The sequence below is a fragment of the Pelmatolapia mariae genome, linkage group LG15, assembly GCF_036321145.2.
Source record: "Pelmatolapia mariae isolate MD_Pm_ZW linkage group LG15, Pm_UMD_F_2, whole genome shotgun sequence".
In the NCBI taxonomy this organism is placed as follows: Eukaryota; Metazoa; Chordata; class Actinopteri; order Cichliformes; family Cichlidae; genus Pelmatolapia; species Pelmatolapia mariae.
The window spans coordinates 2,195,170-2,211,637 of record NC_086240.1 but is presented as its reverse complement, the minus strand read 5'-3'; the positions used below and the strand labels follow the sequence as shown (position 1 = coordinate 2,211,637).

General features: G+C 42.7%; 1 protein-coding gene across 1 annotated transcript; it reads left to right on the top strand.

The window, feature by feature from the left end:
* Positions 1–996: 996 nt before the first annotated feature.
* Positions 997–10,684, top strand: kcnk13b (potassium channel, subfamily K, member 13b). Its single transcript, XM_063495990.1, has 3 exons — positions 997–1,333; positions 5,794–6,560; positions 10,135–10,684. The coding sequence occupies exons 1-3, from the start codon at positions 997–999 to the stop codon at positions 10,288–10,290; spliced, it is 1,260 nt and encodes a 419-aa protein (XP_063352060.1). The 3' UTR covers positions 10,291–10,684.
* The last annotated feature ends 5,784 nt before the right edge of the window (positions 10,685–16,468 follow it).

The window sequence follows — 16,468 nt, the reverse complement described above, 5'->3', positions numbered from 1 at the left end:
AATCACTGAAAGCAACAGAATCGTGATAAGGCTGTAGTATATCATCAGTGCACAAAAGTATTCAGAATGCACAAAAAAAATCACACACACACACACACACACACACACACACACACAATTATGTAAGTCACCAAACCCTCCAAACAACATTAATTCTAAGCACCTCTTAGTTGCCGCGCATGTTAAAAGTTAAGATCGAGGCATTCAGGGAGCGATGCTGCTCTGTCCGTGGTTCTGAAACGGCCTCGACTCGTCATCATTTTGTTGAATTCCCAATTTTACAGAAATAGCTCCTTTGTTGTCCCTGTGATCCTGAATTATTTATTTCGGACCGTCGTTCCGCTGTGACATTTGCTCACATCGTCCCCGGGTAAGCATGTGCGGGAGCATGAATCCCCCGTCAGAATTCGGAAAGGTCAAGTGATTGATTTCACTATGCAAACACGCTCTATATTGTCAGAATCAAACCTCCAAAGTTACGGATCGGGTGGAACATGACAGGTGACATCGGGGCTCATTGTGAGTGTTTGCTCTCACCGTGCAAACTGAACGGACAGCTGTTTTAAGTTTACGCACATGTAAGTGGCCGATCCGTGATGCGTAAAAGGTGCGCTCCGGGGTGGGGACTTTGTCTGGAGAGGCAGCGGTAGAGAGCGCAACAGCACGATTCTCTGCATCCACAGGTTGCCGCGCGCATCTCTCCTCTTCTCTGAACATCTTAGCAACCCGCTGCAGAGTGCAGCCACAGGACATGAAGTCATTTGAGCACGCGCCGGGCTGAGCACTCCGGACCCGGGCTGCAAACAGAAGCTCGCGAGCACGATGCCAAACTCAGGAAGGACTGCAAGACCTGATTCAACAATTTAAAAACGCATCTTTCTGCTTTAACCGGCTGTCATGTGAGCGTCCCCTCCGAGGACTGCGCGTTGTGTTCGAGAGCACCACCATGCTACGGGTCCCTCACTGCAGCGGCACCACGGAGTCAACGGCGGCATAATGGCATGCAGGAGCGGCTGCTGCTGCGGCTCCGGTCCGATAAACGAGGATAACGCGCGGTTCCTGCTGCTGGCGCTGTTCATCGTTGTCTATCTCCTGTGCGGGGCCGCCGTCTTCTCTGCGCTGGAACACCCAAAGGAGAGAGAAGCGAAGGAGCGCTGGGCGCAGAGGTTCGAACATTTCAGCCAGAAGTACAACCTGAGTAAGAAAGAGCTGAATAACTTCCTGAGGAACTACGAGGAGGCGAACGTGGCGGGGATCCGCGTGGACGCAATCAGACCTCGATGGGACTTCACGGGCGCTTTTTACTTCGTAGGAACTGTGGTGTCAACCATCGGTGAGATGAAGATGCTGGCCTCTGCAAACTCAGTCAGATACATCACTTTTTTTCGTTCTTTTACATAATCAGTTTCTGGGTTTTTGTTTCGTGACTCTCTGTGCTTTTGATGGATGCAAATAGCAAACTCCCACATCAATGCGTCTCTTCATCACTTTACATTCCTTTCTCCCGGGAATGTAAAGACTGGCCAGGTTCAGTTTAATCAAACTTTTTACAGGCCAAATAGCAATCTTTACTGAAAAGTAGGCAGATCCACTTCAGCATCAGTTTAGAGAGTTGACTCAGTGCTTACAGTGTGGTTCAGTGGGTTCAACAGAACTACACACACCCTCTCTCACACACACAAACCTTTTAATGCCTACTTCAGAGATTTGTCCTTGACTGTTATTTCTCCATTTCAGGACTGGCTGTGTCCATGACCGTTTGAGAGCATTCAAGTCTTTAGTGTCAGTGAGGCAGACAAAAACACAGCCATCACTGTAACACCGTTCTACACAGCAGGCGTACTACTGATCCTTTTTTTGTACTTTTTAAGTCTTTTCAGATTTTTTAAATAATTTCCCCTAGGGATCAATAAAGTATTCTGATTCTGATTCTGATTAATGTTATGGACAGGTCATGGTTGGAGCCATTATAACAACCTCATTGGAGTTCATTTGTTTGTAATGACTGTAACTGGCTTGTCCATGGCAGTTTAAATGAGCTGAACATATTTTATATAGAAGTGTTCTCCTTATACAGCTTAATTTTTTGGGTTTTCAGAGTGAAAGTGCCTCAAAAACAGACCTGAAACCATACTTTCCTCTACTCGAGTGTCAGCCGTTATGCACTTTTCCCTCTGACAGTGCACAACAGCTTTATTTAAACAGACATTTAATCCCACCTTAGTTTAGCTTCTAAGGATTAAAAAAACAAAACAGGATTGTCTTTTTGAGGTATGACTTCACAGTTATTCATGATACAAGCGCAGGGGGAAATAGCATCTTTGATCATGTTATAAGTAATAAGAGACGATCTCTGATCTTACAAATGACCTTAAAGTAATTTGATGGGATATTAATCGCTGTGTCCAGCCACTTCAAAACAATCATATTGTTATAATTCATTCTTCCCCAGTTTCATCAGTCCCTCTTCATCTTTATTTTCATCTAACAATCACCTCTCAGTGTTTGCCAGGGAAAGCCCCATTAGGAACACATCATCATTTTGCATCTTCTCTGAGAGCACTGTGTGTATCACAGCTTGGATGAATGTGTCTCGATTATCAAAGAACAGCAGCCTGAGTGTATGCGTAGGCACAAGAAGTCTATTTCAAAGGCATCTCGTATGTGTGCTGAGGAAACCAAGTATAATTCATTATGTTTAGAGGTCGACTTCACTGAGTAGACTAGTGAAAAAAATCCCTTATCTTCAATTTCATCTGAGTATTTGAGTTATACAGATATGTAATAATGTCGTCTGTTGACTGGTTAACTGTCAAATTTAAAGCATCACTGCGACATTTAAGACAGCGGATCTATTACTTGATGGAAAACTAGATGACAGTTTCAAATCTATATTAAACAAGCTTATGAGGTGCTTTAGACTGTCTATTTCAGGGGCAACTGTAAAAAAAAAAAAAAGGGAAAAAAGAGCATAAACATTATGAACAATTTGTGAGTACAACACATTAAAAACTGGGTAAGAAAAAACAACTGTATCCAGAAAGGAGGCCGTTACAGCTGAGTAACTCAAGGCTTAATAATGTAGCAAACATCCAATCGCAGTTTAAATTTGAATCCCGAGTCAAATTTACAACCGTATCAGTGATATTTCTGCTCAACTTTAGAAGTGCTGTGATGTCGGACTCCACTGTGGCAGGACTCCCACAAATTAGTGGCTTCACTGTAGGACTGTGTCATATTTTATCATCTGCAGTAACACTGGTATACATCACTAAAACACATTCATAACGATCCTATGGTCTGATAAAAACACCTTTTTACATTTCTGTTTTTCTATTTGTGAAAAAAAAACTTGCCAACTAAGCTAAAGGGTTGTTTCATGCTGCCTACGTCCTGTAAAGACACAATCCAGTTATTATTTAATGATTATTATTGATCAAGAAGCAAATAATCACACATCCCAAAAAAGACAAACTTTAGCTGTATATGTTTGCAGAGTGCAACCCCAAATAACCCCGACTGTGTCCTGAGAGCGCTGTAATGGCGCTGCAATTTTACCTTTTTTCTTTGAGGCATATCTTGTTCACGGAACTCATCAACATCAAATTTACAAAACAAGTGGAAAGAAAAACACATCTATAAAATCCAGGCCATTTGGCTTTATTGTTGCATTTGGATGAAATCTCTGTTTCAATTAGCACCTTGAGATCCTTTCTGAATGTGAAGGCAATCAAACCCTCCACAAGACGCCTGCCTCTGGCATGGAGGCAGTTAGTCATGCTGCACCATGTGTTTTTCCTGAGAGTGGATACAGTCATGTTTAACTTTGTTTTTCTAGTAAAAAGGACTATCATATTGTTAAACAATAAATTTGTCACACGAGCGTGTGTAACTATGACGTTTCTACTCTAAAATAAAAGCCAGAGTTCAATTTTTCAACAATTGGTCAAGAAGAAGAAGAAGAAGAGGAGGAGCAGAGAGACAGACAGCACTTCATGAGCTTTTAGTGTTAAATGAGGGATGAAAAGACATCAGTGAGAGTGGTGCAGCTGAAAGACCTCATGTTCTGACTCCCATTTTCTTTATCTGCCAGTTCAGAAGAGACAAAGTCAGTCACAGAAAAACATTTTCAGATCCTGTTGGAATAAAAATCTGCAAAATCTGTTTGACCTTTAAAAATATGGAGAAAAAAAAGCTACACCTGAGGCGTGGGGTGTCTCCACTGCGTCTTTCATTTGCCAAAATAGTGTGGAAAAAAATACAGTGAAATGTGAGACTGGAGCACCTCGGCCATCAAACTGAGTGTTGCTGCACAGAGAGACAAAGCGAGAGAGGGTGAGCATGTCACCAATGGCAACCCTGTGGAAGAAAGCAGTTGCATGAGCACATTTTTCACTTAGTAGGAGAAGAGAGTTGTAATTGGCCGTCTTTGTTGATGGCAGATAGGAAGAGAGCTTGATTTAAAAGCTAAAGCAGCTGCAGGTTGGTAGCCACTTTTCTCTAGTTTGCTTGTATGTAAGAAAAAACCCCAGAAGTTATGGGCAGGACTCGCATTTTCAAGTGAAGGTGACGTTTTAATGTACGAGAACTCTTTTAATCTGTCCTTTCATTCAAAGATGATCCGTACAAGCTGAGGATTTAAAGTTCAACAACTCTCATTAATCATTTTTTCCTCTGACAATGTCAGTTGCCCTTTTTTACATGTAGCACAATGTAGCGACAGTGTACGTGAAAGCATGATGCTGCTTTGCGAGTGTAAGGAAGAAAACAAAATAGCCTCATACAGTTTTAAACTAGTTTCATGAAGTAGACGTGTGGTATGAAGCCTTGATTATACTCTGCTAACACAGCCGGCAGCATGACAGCAAAGCAGTCATTCCTGTTTAGTCTCAGTTACACTTTTCGTGTCCGTGATTTATCTTCGGTCCAAATTTTGTTATCAGATGGAGAGTGTCAGGGTCTGTGTGGATGACCTCACAGGTCTGACCATACAGAGTTTAGATTACAATACCCCAACTACACATGCTCCCCAGTCAGGTGGCAGACTTCAAAGTGGGCAAGCATAGCTCCGAGCATCGTTGCAGACATGAAAAGTAAAATCGAGAGTCCACAGATGCGACAAGCCACAGCTTAGTAGTTTGTCATCAACGCTTTTGGTAAAAAGAAAAAAAAAGAAGCTTGATGTTTGTGAAAATGTGCATTCAAACCAAATTCTTTTAAGGTTTCTGTCTTGATTTTGGTTGCTGATGATGATGAGGATGATTTTCCTCTAAGAGTGACCATAAAGTAATCTTATCACATCAAACCATTATCTTTTCCTAAAGATAATGGTGTCTAAAAGTAACAATAGTGTAACATCCATCAACATTCACCTTAAGGGAGTGGGGGAGACTATCCTGGAGGACATTAGGTGAAAAGCTTGCAAGTTAGATCAGACTCTATTGGTCTTTATATCACCTCTGGCTTCTGTTAGTCTATTTTAAAAGGCTTTTGTCAGAAGGTCTTTCTGCTAAAAAGCACTGAAGGCAGACTTCTACCACTACACTCTTTGTCAGTGTAGCTACAAACCTCACATCACAACACTGAGAGTGTTCGGTTGTAGTGATGGTCCCAGCTGGTTCTCACAGAGACCACAGCTGGACATAACATAGGCTTAGTACTAGAGAGGGTAAAGACCATTAAATGTGAGCTTCCACTGCTATTGACATTTATGTTTTGTCTTATAATGATAGCAGTAACACTGTGTAAATTTACTCTGACTACGTGATCTATTTCTCTGTGTGTGAACGTCAGGGTTTGGGATGACAACCCCGGCCACCATTGGAGGAAAAGTCTTCCTGATGTTTTATGGCCTGCTCGGCTGTGCAGCTACCATCCTGTTCTTCAACCTCTTCCTGGAGCGTGTCATCACCGTCATTGCCTTTGTCCTTAAGTCGTGCTACGAAAGACATCATAACAAGGCTGTGCTGCCACAAAACGGACGTCAAGTCTCTGAGGGAAACAGAGCAAGTGGAGCCGGGGAGGAACTTGCAGGCTGGAAGCCCTCAGTCTACTGCGTTATGCTCATTTTAGGAGCGGCAGCCGTTTTGGTGTCTTGCTGCGCCTCGCTGATGTACTCCGCAGCGGAGGGTTGGGGCTACCTGGACTCGCTTTACTTCTGCTTTGTAGCCTTCAGCACCATTGGGTTTGGCGATATGGTTAGCAGTCAGCGAGTCGCCTACGAAGGCCACGCTACCGTTGCATACAGGCTGGGCAACTTCTTCTTCATCCTGACCGGCGTCTGCTGCATCTACTCCCTCTTCAACGTCATCTCCATCGTCATCAAGCAGGTCCTCAACTGGCTGCTGAGGAGGCTGGAGGCCCCCTGTCGCTGCTGTTTCCCTAGGAGGGGTCACCACCCGCACCGGCATCCCCGTCGGAATGTGGTGGCCCCAGGCCACCTCCGTGCCCGCAGAGACCCATCCATCGAGACAGATGCCATTAACGAGAGCGAGACTGACACTGGACGCAGGTTGTCTGGGGAAATGATTTCCATGAGGGACTTCTTAGCAGCCAACAAGGTGAGAGTAGACTGACCACTCGTGTGACTCTGCACCTGATGAATGAAATCACACCTGTCTTTACAAGCAAGCAGTTCATTCTAAGAGTAATCTGATTTGATGACTGACGTCAGTAGTGGAGGGAAAACTCCTTTGTCCTGCTGCTGTCAGATATCTCTTTATGAGCCATAACCTTCACGTGATTACCTGTGCACATATGTTTTTATTAAAACTGATCAAAATATTTGTATTCGCTGTACATATGTGTGAAAAAATACGGTGGAGAATTCCTATTTTGATACAAGCTTATGCTTCATATTCAGTGGCTTATGTTTTGCTGCTGAACTGCTGGGCTGCATGCATATGCAGTGTCAAAGTTCTTTGAATATCAACAGCTACGCAACCACGGCATTGCTCATTCAGCAGCTCTTGTGGCCCCTCAGGAGTGTCAGTTGTCCATACATTTCCATATCTACTACTCCACCATTTAGACAAGACTAATGAGCAGTGTGAGCTGCAATTAAATGTCAAAAGTGTGCGCCCTTCTGCACTGGATCAGAAATCATTTTACAGGTCCTGGAAGTCCTGACTGAGAAAATTAGAAGGCCAAATGGTTTAATTCTGCTGAACTGACACAACATTTTTGTGAAACCAAGAATAAGTTAACTGTCTTCTATGTTCTTTGTTTCACTTTTTATGTTGTGTTAGAATTGTTAGAATTGAATGAAATTTTGTACAATTCAGGAAACTGAGTTTAATCGTCTGATTCAGCCTCAGAACAAACTGATGACATCAGAAACCTGTGTGAATACTTTTTATCAAGCCGTAGGAACTCATGTGTTTGTGTGTTGGTTGATGGTAAAATTGACTGCAAATGATGATATTTCCCTGTTAGTGTGAAGCGTGGTTTCTAACCTCTGAAGCACCACATGTTTATTTGTGGTGCTACGCTTCTTTTTTATGTAAAACATAATAATTTATGAATAATTGATGGTAATTGATTTCAGTCTGAAAATGTGACCCTGGAGCACCTGTTAAATCTGAGAGACCACCTTTGAATGTTATGTACTGCTAATACAACAATAACAGAGAGAAAAAAGGGGGTGGGGGGGATATATCACAGAAATCAGCAACTTATAACAAAACTTATAAACTTCTTTACAAGTACAAACACTTTATAGTAATTTCCACTGCACAGTTAAAATAACTTAGAACTACCAAAGGCTTTAACTTTTTATTAAGGTGGAAATGCTGTTTGCATGATAAACCTGCAGCAGAATAATGGGCAGAGTCCCTGTAAGCTCTGCTTTCATTATGACAGTCCGTCTGCCACTGTGTGCCAGTCTCAGGGGAAAGCAAAGGCTTAATTGAGCAACCAAAACAGGAAGAGGACAGTGCGTTTGTGTTCCCTGGTGTCTATCTGTAGCTTTCCCCAGCTAGCTAAAATGGTGGATGCTGGAGCAGTTGGAGTAGCTGTGAAAAGTCTACGAGATAAAAGAGAAAGAGTCGAGGTAAACAAGGTGAAGCGGGCGAGGGAGAGAGTGATGGTATAATAAGACTGTACCCCAGATGGATATTCATTCATGGAGAAAGATCTGATGGTTTAGAGGGTTCAAAAGCTCCGGTGGCGTGACTTCCACGAGCTCATTAAGTTACAAAAGCTCTGTACTTATTAACCTGATACAACTGGGTGTTTAAAAACTGTGAGGTCTCTGAGACAGCAGCGAGGGGTGGGAAGGGGGATGTGTGTGTGTGTGCGTGTGTGTGTGTGTGTGTGTGTCTAAGGCATGTTAATGTAAGTCTGCCTGTTCCACATCAAAGCGTTGCTTTCACTAACAGCAAAGCAACAAGAAGGGAGGTTGAGCCGTGGCAATTCAGCTAGAAATATATACATTTGCAACATTTTTCCAAATTTCAAAGGACGATTTTGTATCCAGATTAGGAGGTGGCTGATGTAACTTGTAGTTGGTAACACAAACGAGCTTTTGCTTTGGGGTGAATATTTCAAGGAACGAACACTGTCCACCGTCTGTGAACCATACATGACAGCAGGCCTCACTACACTCGTCTCCACCCACTCCACCCTACCTGCGCTCTCTTGCTTTCCATGGTTGATCTCAGGCATTTAAACTCATCTACCTTCACTATCTCTACTCCTTCCATGTTCAACTTTCCACCTGTCTCCCTCTAATCCACAGTCTTGTATTCTGTCTTGCTTCTACTTCATTCCTCTTTTCTCCGGAGCATACCTCCACCTCGCCATACTCTCGTCCACCTGCTCCCTACTCTACAGATCAAAGTGTTATCTGCAAACATTATAGTCCATGTCTGCCTGGCCTCATCTGTCAGTCTGTCCATCACCACTGCAAACAACAAGGGGCTGATGGAATCCATTTGTTACTCCCACCTCACCACTTTCTTGTCCTGCACCACCCTCACATACTTCTCTGCACCTCCTGACTTCCTCATACAATGCCACAGTTCCTCTTTTGGCACCTGTCATATAGTTTCTCTAGTTCCACAGAGGCAGAGTCAAGTTTTTACTGACCTCTATACTTCTCCATCAACACTCTCAAAGCAAACATTGCATATGCTCTTTCTCAGATTAAAGCAATACTGCAGCTCACTGATTGTCTCCTCCCTTCTCAGCGTAGCTTCAACAACTATTTCACACATCTTCATGGTGTGTCTGATCGGTTTTATCCCTCTGTAGTTACAACAGCTCTTCCCATCATCCTTGTTCTTGTAAACTGGTACCAGTACACATCTTCTCCATTGCTCAGGCATCCTCTCATTCTCCTCATAATAAACCATGATGTGCCAAACAAAACAGTCTACTGTGCCTCAGTTTGGATCATCTGCAGGAGCGGCCACATTTTTGTAAACATTTGCAGCTTTCTAACCTCTGAGCTAGCATACGCACTCACAATATATCCTCTTTCTACTGGCTGAAAATGTATCCTTTGATTGGTCTCTTGATTTCTGCTATAAAGCCAAGATGGCAAGCAATGGGCGTCAGAGGTGTGTGGTGTTTCAAGTGTTTGTGGTGCACTTATTCACCCAACACAGTATGGAGGTGAACCGTGTGCCAGGTTTGCCAAAGTCAGCAGATACACCGTATTGCCAAGAGTATTCACTCACCCATCCAATTCATTGAATTCAGGTGTTCCAAAATAAAGCAGCTGGGAATGGAGAAAGCAAAGTCCTTAAAACCATAAAGTCCTGACCGTGGATACATTTACACCTGATTATATACAAAACAAGCCTGTTGCATTTATGGAAGGAATCAAATGATTTCCAGCATTTTCTGCTCTTTGTTGTGCAGAAAAAAGTCAAAGGTAAAAGTTGCTGAGTGGCAAAAGTTAAATCACTGACACTGGTGTCAATACTTTTCACCTTTGTTTGCTTAAAGCAGCCCACTGAAGAAGAAATACCATCTGTCATCTTTTTAATGCACCTGTGAGATCAGATGCTGCCGTTTGATCTGTGTTTGTTTGCCAAGACTTTATAGCTTGAATGTACCACTTCACTTTCCCCAGTTTTCTTCAGTTTCCATTTCCTCTTGTGCTGATTTTTTTTTAATCTCTTCCTCTAGGTGAACTTGGCCATTATGCAAAAGCAGCTTTCGGAGATGGCGGTCGGGAACCAGCGCCAGTCCAGCTCCAGTTCACGTCAGAACGGCTTCTCGGGAGGGGTGGGTGCACTGGGCATCATGAACAACCGCCTGGCAGAGACTAGCGTGGACAGATAGGGGGAAGCAGCGCGAGATCCTTTTAAAGGAAACAAAAGACACACGAGAAAGAGTATGACACTTACACTGAGCACCGCCTCCCCAAGGAAGAAGAAGCTTTGATTTGGAGGATGAAGGCTGATCCCCAGCAGCTACTGCTTAGACAGAAACCATCTCAGCCCAGCTTCTTGCCAAGAACTTGGCTAGATGAAAGATGTACGATAGCGTGCTGGATTTCCACATCTGGACCAGGCTCCGCGTGCCGGAATGTTCCCCTGTGAGGGATCCAGTTTCCATGGTGATAAATAAAAGCCTGCCTAAAGCCTGTATCTAAGCTTTAAAGCCTGATGCACTACGTGCTGCTTCACATAGACCTGCAACTTTCACTCATCCGCAGTACTTCACAATACTTACTACGACTCTGCCCGGTCCATGCTCTGTGAAAGGTATTATTGTCAGAGAAATAGCTTTAATAAAGGTGGTGTTTCTTGTTTTTGAGTCTCACAGTAGTCATTGCATAAAGCCCTGTGTCATGTTTGGAAAGTACAAAAAGAAGGGAAAACATGACTAAAAAGATTTTAGTTCTACGCTCACAGCATTCGTGGTAAATGTTTCACAGCCGTGTTGTTACACTATTCAGTGGCTCGCATCCATTCATTATAACAACAAATAGAAACAACAAAGACAGAATCTCCCAAAAGACCCTCGTTACAACCCTGAGCAGACCTGCCCTCTGCAGAATCAGAGTAGGAGCCCGCACTGAACCCCATTATGTAGGATTTCTGTTTACTCCGAGTTTGTTTCATATTAGTCAAGCACAAATGTAAAAATTATGGCATTTTCATATTTTGTTGTGACACAGGCCTGCTGGTGTTTGGTACTGATACAAATGAGGTAAAAACATGTAGTTCCAGGGCTCATTATTAAATTTTGGCTCAGTGGTGCTTGCTGTTTCTTTTTTCTGTTAGTCTGGATCCACACGACAAGTGCAATAAACAATTAGAAGAATATTCGAGGAGCCAAAGCCAATTCCTTGTGTTGCAAATTTAAAACCAAAAGTGATCTGCAGCAACTCCAAAGTGTTTTACCTCCTCGCCAGGTTTCATGAAATTCGGCCTGATAGTTTTTATCTAACCCGGCTGACAGACGACAGGCTCTGTATCCTCGGCAGAGGAAAATAACTGAGGTAGCCGTGTAAATACAGTGAGCATTGTGGAGGATCAGAAATAGGCCTGGTTGTCAGTGGTTTGGGTTCTAAGGAGAATATTATGGATCCAAAATTTAGCCACGCATACAGCATGGAATTATATCCAGGATGATTTTCCCCCATTGAGATCTGATGAGCTTTCAAAGTGCTCTTTAATTTTTTTTGGCAGCTCATATTTTGATCATATTAAGATATGTTCCCCTTCAACATGTATTACAATAATGGTCTGGCTTTCTGCACTGAAATTACAGGGTTGTTATCCTCCGGGCTCCACCTCTGATAGTACCTGCTGTACATGTGACTTAAAGCGTGTGGAAGAGGCTCAGCAGAAATGTTGATGACATGAATTCATTTAAATGTCAGTATTTTAAAATAGGCATGGCTTTTCCTGCAGCTCTCCCCTCCCCTCCACTTCACATGGGGTTCAAATCTCAGTCTCTCCAAGGAGACATCCTGTACATGTTGCATCTAGGGAGTTATTTTTTTCTCTTCAAGCTTCTTTATACAGCTCATCTGATTTGTTCTGAAAAGACCTGTATTTTTTCACAGACTTTCTGCAGCTTGACGACAGAGCCAAGAGGGGGTGCATGAGTGTAGTTCACTCTCAGACCACTTGAATTACAATATGCTGAAAGGTTATTATGGATGTTTTTGTCTGCCCCAGCTTTAAGTGCGTCTCATGACCGAAGATGAAGAGCAGAGAGAGAATACTCTTGAGTTTTGTCTTGATGAGATGACAGCCATGCAAACCTGCCAGGGAAGTAAGATCCCTGCACGTAGTATTAATACAACACAAACTGCCAATTTTAGGTTTTTTTTCTGTCTACTTCTCTTTGAAATAAAGAAAATACCCCAAATTTAATATGGTACATCTACCATTGTACATGTTGGTTTTTGGGTGTCACTGGTTGCTTCAAAGAATAGCCGTGGTCCTGACACAGACCACTGTGCTGAATTTCCCCACTGAATGCCACCTGATTTTAGCTTCACCACAGACTGAGTGAAAGCACAGAGAAGTGGGGGGGTGCAAAAATTTAAAATGGTAAAACTGGGAGCACACTGACCCAAAAAGCCTTTTTTTTTTTTTTTTACAAACACAATAAAGGTTTGCAAAAAATGACAGGTTGATCCATTTAGTCCTTTAGAAAGTTAGCACTGACCACTTAGCAAAGGCTTGTTAACGCTCAGGTTAGATATTAGTTGGAAGGTTGGTTGTTTGCATGCAACTGTCCGGTCTTTAAGTAATGACATGATGAGTCCTGCTTCCGGGCCCAAACTACTCTGTGTTTAATAAGGCAGTTGTGTCTTTAAAAAGTTGTAATGCTTTGTATCTTGCTCGATTTAATCTGAACAAGCCCCTAAAAACAGTCAGTGATCACTGTCGGCCTCTCTCGGTTTTTATTACCACTAATCATTTCAAAGCTCAGTTTTTAAACCCTTACGATGTAACTACAGCCCAGCCCATGCAGTAGTATATTAATGACTAACCTCGTATTGTGGATGGATTATCTCAGTTGTTCTCCTGACTGAAGTTTGGTCCGTTTACAGCATCCTGCCATGCGATTGCATTTGCCCCTAACCATAACCATAACCTAACCTAACCAACCCTCACGTTAACTTTTATCGAGTGGAAAAAAGTTAGTGTTCATCCTCCAGCTTCACTGTGTTTATGCTATGCTAACATAGCTGTGTAGCTAGCGATCATGTAGCACATCATTATATACCAGCTAGCCCAACTTCAGTAACCCTACAAACGTCACTGCTGTTTAGTTTTCTGTCTTCATTTCTGCTGGAAGTGATAGCAGAGCTGTACGTTTCAATTTTTCACAAATCTCTCAGTCAGATCATGCTATATCATGTTTAGGTGGAAACTAGCGAGCTAACTTCCTGCTAACTTCTTACTCTGTTAAATTTAATAAATTCTGTTTTCATGGATGCCTGGATGTTAAACTTAATTGTTACACCTGGTAAAGCAGCAACGCTGATCATTTTATTAAAGATGAAAGAATTTAGACAGTTTGTAACTCTCAGTGATGCCACAGTGTTCGTTTGACTTTGGGACCTGAAGCGGAGTTTGGGTCCAAAAACGGCTAATGACATCAGACTTAAAGACCGGATATTAACCCTAAGTAGCTCTCCATTCCATCCATCCATCAAAATTTGAATGTGTGTGAATACAAGATAGAAAGCACGGAGACCCGCAGGGGACATGGGAGAAAAAAAATTAAGACGGACTTTTGCGAGATCTCGCAAAAGTCCGTCTTAATTTTTTTTTCTCCCATGTCCCTTGCGGGGCTCCGTAAGAAAGCACTTTGGAGCTTGTATGAAAAAAGTGCTTGTATGAATGAATGAATGAGGAATGTTGCATAAAGAGCTTTGAGTGTGCTTTAGGTAGACTAGAATTGTACTATATGAGAAGCAGTCTATTTGCTAAATAATAATACTAACTAGCCAATCAGCTCTAACTCGGTGCTTATAAATATGCAGACAGAGTCAAGCATCAGAATGAGGAAGAAAAGTGATTTAAGTTATTTTTAACACGGCATCACTGTTGGTATCAGACAGTCTGGGCTGAGCATTTCAGAAACTGCTGGTATTTCCGCACACAGTCATCACTAGGGTTTACAGCGAATAGTCCGAAAAGAGGAAATATCCAGTGAGCGGCAGTTCTCTGGGTGTAAATGCCTTCATGATGTCAGAGATCAGCCTGTTTGAAATTATAATAATAACCATTCATTACAATCAGTATGTAGAAGAGCATCTCTGAATGCACAGCGCATGAAATCTTGAAACAGCAGAAGACAATTTACAGAGACTCCCTAGAGTTGGACAACAGAAGAATAAAAAAACAGAAGTCTGATGAGTCTCGATTTCTGCTTTGGTGTAAACAGCATTGAGTATTGATCCATTCTACTTTATAACAGTTCAGGCCGCTGATGGTGGCGCTGGTACAGTGGTTTGGGGGATATTTTTTGGCACACTTCAGGGCCCTCAGTACCAGCTGAGTATTGTTTAAATGCCACAGCCATGTCCATCCCTTTATGACCACAGTGTACCCATCTTCTGATGGCTGGTTCCATCACCATGTCACAAAGCTCAGATCATCTTAAACTGGTTTTGTGAACATGGCAATGACTTCACTGTACTCAAATGGCCTCCACAGTTATCTTTGGGATAGAGCGCCTTTGGGATATGGTGGAACGAGAGATGATGGCACCCACTATTAGTAAAGTGTAACTAATGCGTGTGCAACGAGCCAAGAGAAAGTCAGCTGGCTCTGCTAATGCACGTTCATTATGGGCTCAGCAGACAGAATGCCTGGGTGTTTCATGGACGAAGCCTGGAAAACTTTTCACTGTAGAACAAACAAGGACATTTCTATATTTTCATCAAGTAAACTAACCTGAAAATACACATTTAGACTGATTCTTTGCTACGGACACACAAACGCAATCACACACACAAACTATTCAAACGGAGAAGAATTATGAATATGTCAATATGCCTACATGGATAATAACAGCTTTGAAGAAATGTGTGTTCCTGTTTGTGTGTCTCAGAGTGCACAGATACATTTGTGAGTGAGACAGCAGAGCCATGGGCAGATGTAGACACACAAAGACTCTTTGTCAAAGCTCTTTTTTTTTTAAACAAGTCACGACACCACCCAGAGAGTGACTGATACCACTGTCATATCCACTCTGTTTGATACGCACTCTAATGGAAGAGCCATGTGGGATGTGACAATATGGTTGATTCCACACTGCTGCACGGGTGGCCTCAGTGTTGCTCCACCTTTCATGCTTCACTGAGAATAAACCTAATAGGTGGCTATTTTATTATTATGCTTGCAACAGGTGATAAAACTTTGTGTACCAGGGTAAAATAAAAACCCCATCATGTGTGAATACAGCAATTTTGGGAATAACTGAAAGTGGCTGTAGTTATCAGACTATAGAAAATGCAAATGATACTAAAGAAAGTCAATAAAGCCTCACACGCATCAGCATTATACAGGTCCTTTAAAGGACAGCAGCTGCCACGCGGTGACTTTGCACATGTTTGACTACAGGGATTAGCAACACAGTACAGCTAATTACCTTAAACTTTTTAATTAGCATAGGAGGAATGCATCGTCAGTGTGCACATAACTCTTAATACGTCATGTGCCTGAGTGTGTCAGGGGAGAGTAAACAGCAAATCAGCCAATTAAATAGTGTCTGTGAAAACTAGGGATGGGTACCGGTGTCTGACATAAACGGTAGTAACCAGACCGAAAAGCAGCGCACATTTCGGTGCTTTATTTCTGTGCTTTTTTTTTTTTCCTGAGCCAATTCTAGCCAATCATTTTACGTTTCTGAGGATAGTAGGCGGGTCCAGGTACGTACGTTCTTTTAGAGCAGAGCTACAGATTAAAAATGCCCAAGGCGAAGCGGTCAAAAGTCTGGCTGTACTTCGCAGCAAAAGATGCAAACTCAGCAGCCTGCAACAAGTGCTTTAAGCTGATACTGTGATACTGTCAAAGGAGGTAACACCTCGAATCCGATGAAACACCTGGTGACGCATAGCGTTTTTTTTAAAGCCGAGAAATGCACCGTATTTGATAGCTTGCTGTGAGACCTCACACCGTGCACATCTACTGCGGGTGTGGTGCCTGTTATCGGACCCGGAGTTAGCAACATCCCCCAAAAACTCGAAGAGTAGAGTCCTGGCCCCTAGCCCTGCCAGTGTAGCAGAAATGATGAGGATGATGATGGCAGCAGCAGCCGTTCTTCTCTGCGTGAGTAGCTTAATGTTGTTCATGTGTAATTTACGTTGAGTAGGCTAACCACGTTATTAAATTAATGCATGTAAGGTGAACTAGCAAACACCGTCGTAGTTACATGCGGCTGTCTTCTTGTTTGATGGCAGATACTCCCTTCACCCTGGCCAAAAAGGCTAAAATGACCAAAAGAAAGAGTGGAAAACAGTTAAACATGAGAGGTTTTTGGA

Bases quoted from the DNA above. Each gene is read 5' to 3' on its own strand.
- kcnk13b (XM_063495990.1), top strand. From the start codon at position 997: ATGGCATGCAGGAGCGGCTGCTGCTGCGGCTCCGGTCCGATAAACGAG. The intron at 1,334-5,793 runs GTGAGATGAAGA...TGTGAACGTCAG, and splicing joins AACTGTGGTGTCAACCATCG to GGTTTGGGATGACAACCCCG. The intron at 6,561-10,134 runs GTGAGAGTAGAC...CTCTTCCTCTAG, and splicing joins ACTTCTTAGCAGCCAACAAG to GTGAACTTGGCCATTATGCA.